Raw genomic sequence first — 10,157 nt, forward strand, 5'->3', positions numbered from 1 at the left:
TGAATTATTTTCAATAATACTGTTTCGAACTTATTAGACTTATAATGTTTTTTATTTCCCCTTCTACGCTTGGATTTCTTTCTTCACATCATCAAACAGTTTATCAACGATCTCTTGTGGGACACATCCGACTCGAAAGTAAGAAATGACACCTACAAAACAGATATGGTGTTAGTTTCTGTTATGTCTATTTTGAAGTATTTTCTAATTACAATTAAAACGTTTTAGGAACAAATTGGAAAAAAAATAAATAGCAGTAGAAAGATTTCAATATATATAACGCAAAGCAAAAAGGGACAATAAGGGACAATAACGCGAATCAAAGGTGTTATAAAGTAGACCTGTTTCAAACTGGTGACCGCGAATACCGCGAATCAAATGACGTAATATAAAGCAATGTGAAATGTGTTTCAACGCCTTTCAAAATGGCGTTATCAAGGAAAGTAAATGGGGTAACGACGCGAAATGAAAGGGTGTTATTTATAAAACCTTTTAGAAAGCATATTTTAATACTCCTTTTCATAGTGTCTTGTATTTAATAACGCTATTTCTCTCTATTTATATAACGTATTTTGAAAGCATATTAACGCCTTTATTTGCGTTCATATCAATTTTTCTTTTGCGTTATTACGTCTTTTTGAAAGACGTATTTTTACCATGAATTACTAGACCTTTTACTTCGCGATGTAACACATGTTGAAGCCTTTTTTGCGTTGAAATTCTTGAATTTGCAATCTTAGGCATTCAAAAAAGTATGTTTTTTTTGAGGGGCATGATAACACTTCATTTCACAATATCATACGCTGTCTTTTGCGTAATTATTCATACCCTTTTACTTCGTGTTATCATGCCTTTTTGTTCTGCGTTATAAAATCTTTAAGTATGAAATTTAAAGCTTTAGAACTACCTTCATCAATCTTCATGCAGTTGACCACAGTGGAAGCTACAGTTTCATTTGACTCATCATCACACACCACCCCAGCTAATTTTTCACCTGATTAATTAAAATATCATAGTTCATGAACCCCACTGAACATTTTAACCATTTCAAACTTCATAATAGTATTACGAGTTCTAGGTCTGTTCTTAAATTAACATCAATATGTGATTATTTTCAACAAAAATCAATCAATCATTCTTTACCCAGAGTATCGAGAACTGTACTGTGATGTGTACTGTCCGGCTCCCCGCTAGGGTTGGCAGAAGTTATAGATAACGGACCCGTCAGACTGACTAAGTAGGACAGTACGGAACTGTCAGGGACCCGGATGGCCACACTTTCTTCTGTCCCAACATATTCTACTGCCTCCCCAACTCCCAGATTCTGCAGCCAATCACCTTTCTTGACAACGCACGTGATTCCTCCCGGGTAACATTTGTCCATGAATCTCCACAGCAAGGGACTAAAAAGAAAAACGTTAAAGAAAATAACGATGTCTTACTTTTTTAATTTCTTTTATTTGACGTTTTCTCTTGATCTGCATTACCTAAAGGGTGGATTGGCTGCCCTTAGCTGTTCAAGATTAGAAATACAGAGACAAATTGGTTTCTCTGGCGGTCTTCCTTTAATATGGTATATTTTGGAGATCGATTCAGGTTTGGTACATGATCCAGCGAGGGCGTACACGGTGTCCGTGGGAACACCGATGACGTCACCGTATTTAAGGACTTCAGCAGCTTTAATCATGTCACTTGCAATTCGTGACCGAAATGTTTGACAAGGCAACTTTGACATTTTTGGTTTTCTCATCTACAAAATTTTTTTCAAAAAAATATATATATTTCAGATCCAGCTTTCAATTTATATATATACTTTACAAAAAAGAAAAGAAAAAGAAATGGTGGTATGCGGACATTGGCAAGAAATCGTTATGTTAAATCACATATGACTTTATTTCTATGCAAACTGTTACCTTATTTATTTACCTTTAGCAATGGTTTGCCCTCAGGAAACAATCTTTTATTTGAAATCCCTTTTCCGAGGTACAAAATGAATCCATAAAGACCAGCCAAGCCTATGTAATGAAAAATAAGCAAATTAAATAAAACGTTTAGCGTTTCCCGTCATTTGAATAACATTCCTTGATGCCCGGAGACTGTCTACATACCAACTAAAACTGACGATACCAGTGGATAATATCGAGCTTCCGCATTGTAAACCTTTGTGATGATGGAAATAGAGTGAATCAGAAGGCAGACGACCAGCACTGTCCACGTCCTTGGCATGCTGAAGGTCACTACCAGGGAGAGGACACACAGGCCCACACTGGTGATCGCTACTGCACTTTCTCCACCAATCCCTGTAACTACAATTATTAATATCCGATGATATAAATAAGTTCATATGTAAGCATTAACTTCACAACATCTTGTTTGTCTTTTTGTGATAAAGGACAAGAGGCTCATGAACTACAAAGCTCACCTGTGTTCCGAAGACCTATTGTGTCCCTTACTCTTCCCTCCTGAGGTGTGTATGGAAGAAACATGAATCTTCACTACCTGACTATAATTGACAATGCTTCCATAAAAATAGCTTTGGTGTTCTTGAAGAGATTTTTCCAATACACACACCTTAGTATATATATATAATCTTTGTGACCCGTTACACCAATAGGATCTTGATTTGAACAAATTTAAATTTACACTATCTAAGAATTTTTCCATATCAATAAAAATGAGCATGGATTTGTTGTTGCAGGAAAAAAAAATTAAGGACAGATGATACAAACTTCTGTCAAAAATTTTGACAATTACAACTTGGTCATGTTTTAATGAATAAAATGATTAAGTTGCACAAAGTTGCGCAAAAATGGAGTTTGAAGTGAAAAATATTTGTATAGAATAATTAGGATGGTTTCAGAAGGGTAGAATTTTGAACATCACAGGAGGTTTACAATTTCTTTATATTCTAGATATTTATTATTTGCATCATTTGCAATGAAATTAGGTAAAAAAAATATATGCCAATCCAGGCATCCATTTTTTGTTTGTATCAGCTGTCCTTAAAGAGCTGCGGTGAGATTGTGCAGCCTGAGGAAACATAAAAAAGAATTTTCATAAATATTCCTTTGCAAAAGTTTAACTTCCTATTGTGGCACCCCAGGCTCATGATCTGAATAAATTTGAATCTGCACTACATGAGGAAGATGCTATATTACTATGACTAATCACATAAAAACACAAAAACAAAGACATGAAGAGACAAATTTCAATCAGAAAAGATTGTGTGAGTTAAGAAAGTTCACAAAAAATGAGACAACTGATTGTACAGAAAGAAGACTTCGGGATGGGGTATGCTAGGATAAATTGGGGTTGAATTCGGAGAATATGTTTAAAATGCTTTTAAAATACCACCAGTCGGCACTAGAAGTAAAGAGTCAGTTTGACATAATTTGTGGGGTATGTATGATAAGATGACATTTTGAAAATATGTTGAAGATGGTATTTTTTTTTAAATGTTACTTAAATATTCAATGTCAATTTGATGATTAAAAATGCAGAATTCAACAGTCTGTTTGCATACCTTGAAATATGTAAACTGACCAGGCCGACCAAATCACACTTCCAGTCAAACACACAAAGGTTCGCGAAAAACTTGCACTTGCATAGGAGTAACGAGCATTTACAGCATTTCCAACAACACCAGCACTCAGCAGAAACGACAATGATGCTCTCTGATTGGCTATTTCTAAAGGCGACAAGGCAATTGCTGCTACCATATTGCTGAGGAAAAATAGAGTGTCGATTATCTGAACTCTTTTTTCTTCATCCTCATCTTCTGTAGTATCATTCTCTTCTTCATCCCTGCAGATAATGCAGAGTTTATCAGGGCATATAAATAAATGAGTTGCATGGAAATCGTCATAAATACGATAAGTGACGTAAAGAATCTTACCTTTTTATTATCTTCTTGCAACAGAAGAATAAACGTTCTTCGGACACTAACTCTGATCCAACGAATAAAACAGGCTTCTCAGCGCAAGAATTAAGAAGAAACGCAGTGGAAATGTATACTGTGAATATCCATAACAAAAGGGCAGAAATCCCAAACGTGTAATACTGAATGGACTGAGGAATGTGTTCTACAGATAACACAGATGTTAAGGTTAGAAGACAATTATATATAAAAACAACAATTGGCTGGGTGGAAGAACACACTGTTATGAATACCAAAGCCAACACTGCTCCCCAAGAACCGTAATAATCTACAGTCGATGTCATCTGATTCGATGACAAAAGATAAAAGAAGCAAGACTTTGACGTCCAAAATATGAAGTGAAACATGAACTGAACACTGTTAAAGAAATCACCTCGAAGAAAAGAATAATAACTTGCCAGAAGCTGCAAGAGAGAGCCACAAACAATACCAATGATTGGGACCTCCATATTCTCGAAGTACCCAAGACCAAGAAAACATACCACAGTGGCTGGTAAGATACTTCCCATGTAGCCCATCCCCATTGGTTCAGCATATTTAGTGTTCTTTCGTTTTTCCTTGTTATTAGACCCTTTTACATTTCTTTTTATAAGCAATGGGTCTATAGGCGCATTTCCAAAGCCTGGTAAGATATATCTCTGACTTATACCCTTTGTTGTTATAACAAGCACTGCATAGATAGCCGTGAGAACGATTATAAGTTCAAATGCAACAGCAGTTTTCTTACCCCAATCGTAGAAAAGACCTACAGACTCAAATATAAGAGTTAACGTCATGGCAACTAAAACAGGGGGTATGATAAAATTAATAAACAAGGAACACACGAATAGTGACGAAGCGATAGTGCCATAAGCAACAAGAACAGGTAGTGCAGTTTTTGTAACATCACTACTGTTTTTCATAACAATATTTGCAAAGCCTTGGAATGTCCATAGTGTAGCGAAAACAGTGAGGGCTGTTCCTGTCAGGTGATCATTTCTACGGAAACTCAATATTCCGGATGTTAACTGAAGGAATCCACCAATCAGAATCAAATGGGCGCCTGAAACAGTTTTGAATTAGATGCATTTAACGGGAAATTTAACAATTACCGTAACTATACATGTATGAATCGTTAATATAAAAAATTAAATGAATTACTTGTTTTCTTATAATAATATTTAACGAGAAATTTGACAAATACTGTTTGTAAATGAATTCTTGATAAATGTTTGTAATAAATACATATCGATTTTAAAGAACAAATCTTCAGCTTTCCAAACATGGGATAAATAAACTCATCTTCAATATTTAAAAATAAATACTATGAGATAAGTTCAATACTGAGTATTTAAAAAAAGAAACTTCACCTGCAACGATCACAGCCAGCTCTGAAATATCTTCATTCCCTTGAATTATGTTTCCGACAGCAACAACATATGCTGAAACAATATTACATATTAATCCTAGAGCAACGGGCTCCGAGTAAAGCACGGCCGCAAAAGGCTCCGAACGACCGCTGCTCGCTGTCTTCAAATTCATGGAGATTATTTGGTGGACAAATTTAAAGCGAGTTAAGTCTACAGCCTGCCTTATACATTTGTTCTTTTTTCCGTCTTTTCTTCTTTGATACAGAGGGCCAAATCAAATGATAACACTAATAAACTTTAACATGTGGAAATACCTTCCCGTTTACCTTTTAAAGGGAAATGTGAAGTCGTTTCTAAATTAAGAATTCCATGGATCTTACTAACTAAGCGCTATGTTTAGTTGTCCAATGAATTAACTTTCTTGGACAAGGAAGAGCAAACCCGAATCCGATAGCAAGTGGGTTAAAATAAAATGTAAATCTCCGCCCCTAATAAAGATGAATAATACAATCTGCAATTATATAGAGCTCATGCACATTATTCTATAAACCCAACCTAATATAGAGATAGAATAATGTCTTCTGCTATTTCGAGTTCATTAATATCGCTCAGTATTCTTTTCGTTTTACAAACGGTTAATTTTCTAACATTTGAAACAGAAGGCTTATTCCTATTGACTCCACTTATTATAGGGACTGCCGAGTTGATACTTTCTGCTCTTGCGGCTTTGTGCGGTAAGTCTTTGCATTGTTTTCCATTATGTATAAATTGAAATTCAATATTACAATTTTTGAAATTTTGATAAAGTATTTGATTATGAATTTGGTCTCTTAACTTTTGGTCATATGACTAGGAATGCTATTTTTCCACACTAAATTAAAAAAGTGCTTTTTCAGTGGTTTTTGTTTGTTTGCTTGCTTATTTTTTCTTCCTGGAAGGATATGGACATTCTTTATTTTTGTTTCCATTTCTTTTTGGCAATAAAAATGATTTTAGAAAAAAAAATTATAGGATTTCTGAGTTGAAAACTGTTGCAAATAAAATGTTTTCTCTACAGTTTTCACAAGACCTTCAAGGAACACAGCAATCACAGCCACTGTTCTACTTATCGTGTGTACCACCTGGACTGCAGTTGGTCTCTCAAATATTTCAGAAGAGGTCACCCCAAAGTTATACGAAAGAAATGTTTCAGTCGAACCGTATTCACAGAGCGACGCATTACTTCCGGGTCATGGGGTTCATATACTTCTGTTTGCTATTTTCTCTGTTTGTTTGATTATACATAACCACAAGAAGGATCTAGTTGTTTTCATGTTTGCGTCGTCTTTGATATCAGTGTCTGTTATCATTAACACGTGGACAAACTTTAAAGGTCAAAGTTTATTGTTCCTCTGGTTAGCCTTCCTGACTGCCTACGTCAGTGTTAGGACTGCATTAGAACATTTTGCTGGGGATATACAAACGAACCCCTCAGATAATAAAACTGACTTTGACGATAAAAAAGTTATCAGATATGCTTTAAATGTTCTTTCACTTTCCCCATGGGTCTTTTATAGTACTACAATAATAGATGATACTGCCATTAGTTTTATTTGGCCATTAGCATCCGGGTTCTTTCTCCTTCTTCATGGAATAAATGGGGTAAGAAGAGGTAGCATTATCGTATCCATGTATTCTATTGTTGATGGTCTGTTCTGGGTTTCTCTAGGTGGGTCTATGTATATGGCAGTTATAAAAGGTTATTCGGAAATTCTTTTTCTGGCCATTTCTATCCCACTGACTATAATTCTTCTTACGATAGGTGCTGTATCCTTACACTTAGAAATTTTGCTATCGTTAGAATATGTGTTTCTTTCGGGTTTTGTGTTAAGTTTAACCTTTAATCACGATGTTTCGTTAACAGTTTTTACTTGGATTTGTTTTGTTCTTTATATGTACGGGTATATCGCGGTTTTGATGAAGTCCTTCTCGTTTAAAATTCAGTTTCCTGTTGGACAAAACCGATTTTCTAAACTATGGCAAAATTTTTGTAAGCAAAAAATTTTCGCTGAAAATAAAGTGGATGTAGTGAATTCCAAAAACGTGTTTGAGTCTGACTCAATGCTTGGTTTTTCTAAATATGCTTCTTTGGAAAATGTAGGCTATTTCTCCAATATTATCAGCATACTTTCTTTTGTCTGGGCTCCACGTGACACACTATTGCTTTCTCTGCCTTGGCAATTAATTTTTGGAGGTTTCATTCAATTCGTTGTAGGCTTTGTTGGTTTTTCTAGAGGAAAGACTTTCGAAAGTTCAGTTTTTCTCACTTTTGCCTCGTTTTGGTCCGTCTGGGGAAGTTTAATGTCATTGGACCTTATAGGAACCGAGTCAGGGATATCTTTTGGGGTTGGAGTAAGCGGTTTTCTATTGGTAGGTGTATTGTTTATGGGCATGTCAATAACTGTCAGTAAAACTTGGATTGGTATATCTTCATGTTTTGCTCTCTTTATGTTAACAACTCTTCTGCAAGTGCTTGGGGTATCTGATGGATTCATTTACCAGAGGACGGCTGCAGTTTTGTTTTCTCTGTTCCTTTTTTACGCTTTCTTATCATCGACCTTTAATTTGTCCTTTGGGAGAGAAGTATTACCTCTTGGAAAACCTCTTCTACAAATCAGTAAAGTAACAAAGTATAATGACCAGATTCTGTGGGCATCATCAAGAAGAGCGAGAGGTGTAAAAGAAATAGCAGGTAATCTCTCTCTCTCTCTCTCTCTCTCTCTCTCTCTCTCTCTCTCTCAATAATTTGACTACTGAGTATTTATCCAATAAGAAAAAGATATTCTTGTATAGTGCTCACGTTAACCCTTGGATATTGTTCCCTCTCTATAGACAAACTGAAGGCTGGTGGTATATGTGGAATTCCTACAGATACAGTGTACATTCTAGTTGCTTGCTGTCATCAACCTAAAGCTGTTGAGGTACTACTTTTGTTCACATACAGAAATAATGAAGTTTTATTTTGCTTTAAAGTATTAAAAAATGGTGCATGCTATGAAACTTGAGCTGAAGATGATGAAATTGGGAATATTTGACATCAAAATTACGTAAGAGAAACTCGTCACAGACATATTTGAAATTCATTGAGTTAGTACAATGGTGATTGTCACTATTATCTATTTTACAGTCACTCTTAATGTAAAATGGGTTAGATATTTCAGATGTCTGAAGTAGATTTAAAACTTGCAGCAAAATCATGACCTTTTTTGCAGAGAGCATACAAGACGAAAAAACAGGCGGAAGATAGACCGATGTCAGTATGGATATCCAACTTCAAACAAATAGAGGCTGCTCGCCACGAATTCAGCTCACTTCTATGGGACTTCCTACATGAAATATGGCCATCAAATGTGTCCGTCGTTGTTAAGAGAGGTTAACTCATTTCTTCCATGTTTTCTAAATAATTTGGGGAAAATTATTTTAATCTTTTTAAAAGAAATGTGGTAAAATATTTTGACACAAATAATTCTGAAGAGAATTATTAAGCTTGCAAAAAAAAAAGGCATAGCTAAGATCAATTGTATATATGTTATTTATCATTATATCACGGCATGAAAACGGTTCTTTTTCCCCAGGAGAATGGGTAAAATCTTTGGGTCTTGGAGAATCGGAAAAGTACGTTGGTCGTCCAGATAGCATCGCTCTCCGAATTCCAGATAGTACTATAACCTGTCATCTTATTGACCAGTGTGGACCGGTAACTGTGACGTCAGCAAACCCGACAGGGGAGGGAGATACCACGCACCACCTCCAGGTTTTGGCAAAACTTGGAGTTAAAATGGTAATAAATAAATCATACAGGAATCAACTGTGGGATAAATATGTTAATCTTTATTTAATTAAGACATGACTCTTCATTTTATTGAAATATATAGATATATATAAAAAGATATTTTTACATTTCATACATTGTATTGTATTCCTAATTTTCATTGTAGATTTTATTTTACCCCAAATCTTACATGAGATTTTAAAACGGCAACTGTAAATATTCATTATGATAATAAACCATTTTTATTTGAGGGTGGTTGATTGAAAATGCCAATCAACGGTTCCTGTCAGAGAGGCTTCAGTATCAAAATATTATTTCTATCTCTGGAACTACAAAGCGTAATTAAAGCTACTTTATAATTAAACCATGTACTGTTGCAGTGTGACGGCATCTTGTGTGACGGTCCTTCTAGAGAAAACGCAATTTCAACGGTGGTGGACTGCCGTGACATAGATAATTGGAAACTCGGCTTCTTTAGAATTGGCCTCACGCCAAAATCTACAGTTTTAGGAATCCTAGACAAACTTACGGAAAAACATGCTACGAAGAATGGAGAAAATCATATGAACGGCACTGTAAACACTGCTTTCGAAATAGAATCAAACAATTAAAATAATGTTGAATGTACTTATATGTTTTTAAAAACTGAGTAATAAAAAATGGAAGATTATGATGGATTGTTTTTATTTGAATGATAATCTGTATCTAAAGATGAAATTCATCATGTATATATGTACAAGTGGGATGGAAGCTCTTCTTTAGAACATTGATTATCTTTAGAATAATACAAATTTATTTCATACTACGTATAGTATAGTTTAATTTTTTTTTTGCATTTTGACTTCACTTACAAAAATGTATCTAAAGAGAAGTTACCAAAAAAAAAAATTACAAAAATAAACAAGATGTGTTTGTGAAACACTATGCGCCCGGCAGCAACAAAGTTCGAAAAAAGCTATTTTTAGCATATAGGTCACAGTCAAGGTCCCAAGGTCATTGACCTTGGTGTCATTTGAAAGAGCTTAATTAGTGGAGTATGCATACTAAATATGACGTCTCT

At 35.0% G+C, this 10,157-nt stretch overlaps 2 protein-coding genes across 2 annotated transcripts; one reads left to right on the forward strand and one right to left on the reverse strand.

Moving 5' to 3' along the window:
* LOC134240411 (uncharacterized) lies at positions 1-5,735 on the reverse strand. Its single transcript, XM_062722503.1, has 9 exons — positions 5,287-5,735; positions 3,896-4,979; positions 3,524-3,804; positions 2,109-2,306; positions 1,927-2,015; positions 1,488-1,750; positions 1,144-1,403; positions 908-994; positions 1-152 (listed from the first exon to the last, which is right to left on the reverse strand). The coding sequence occupies exons 1-9, from the start codon at positions 5,456-5,458 to the stop codon at positions 64-66; spliced, it is 2,523 nt and encodes an 840-aa protein (XP_062578487.1). The 5' UTR covers positions 5,459-5,735; the 3' UTR covers positions 1-63.
* A 115-nt stretch (positions 5,736-5,850) lies between these two features.
* On the forward strand, positions 5,851-9,767 carry LOC134240413 (uncharacterized). Its single transcript, XM_062722504.1, has 6 exons — positions 5,851-6,020; positions 6,344-8,017; positions 8,158-8,246; positions 8,538-8,697; positions 8,901-9,106; positions 9,478-9,767. The coding sequence occupies exons 1-6, from the start codon at positions 5,861-5,863 to the stop codon at positions 9,706-9,708; spliced, it is 2,520 nt and encodes an 839-aa protein (XP_062578488.1). The 5' UTR covers positions 5,851-5,860; the 3' UTR covers positions 9,709-9,767.
* Positions 9,768-10,157: the final 390 nt, after the last annotated feature.

Source organism: Saccostrea cucullata, unplaced genomic scaffold, assembly GCF_032062105.1.
Source record: "Saccostrea cucullata isolate Sc308-1 unplaced genomic scaffold, CSIRO_AGI_Scuc_v1 ctg246, whole genome shotgun sequence".
In the NCBI taxonomy this organism is placed as follows: Eukaryota; Metazoa; Mollusca; class Bivalvia; order Ostreida; family Ostreidae; genus Saccostrea; species Saccostrea cuccullata.

Coding starts and splice junctions, on each gene's coding strand:
- LOC134240413 (XM_062722504.1), top strand. CDS start 5,861: ATGTCTTCTGCTATTTCGAGTTCATTAATATCGCTCAGTATTCTTTTC. Junction 6,021..6,343: donor TGCTCTTGCGGCTTTGTGCG/GTAAGTCTTTGC, acceptor TTTTCTCTACAG/TTTTCACAAGACCTTCAAGG. Junction 8,018..8,157: donor AGGTGTAAAAGAAATAGCAG/GTAATCTCTCTC, acceptor CCCTCTCTATAG/ACAAACTGAAGGCTGGTGGT.
- LOC134240411 (XM_062722503.1), bottom strand. CDS start 5,458: ATGAATTTGAAGACAGCGAGCAGCGGTCGTTCGGAGCCTTTTGCGGCC. Junction 2,307..3,523: donor GTCAGTTTACATATTTCAAG/GTATGCAAACAG, acceptor TAATAATTGTAG/TTACAGGGATTGGTGGAGAA. Junction 995..1,143: donor TACAGTTCTCGATACTCTGG/GTAAAGAATGAT, acceptor TTAATTAATCAG/GTGAAAAATTAGCTGGGGTG.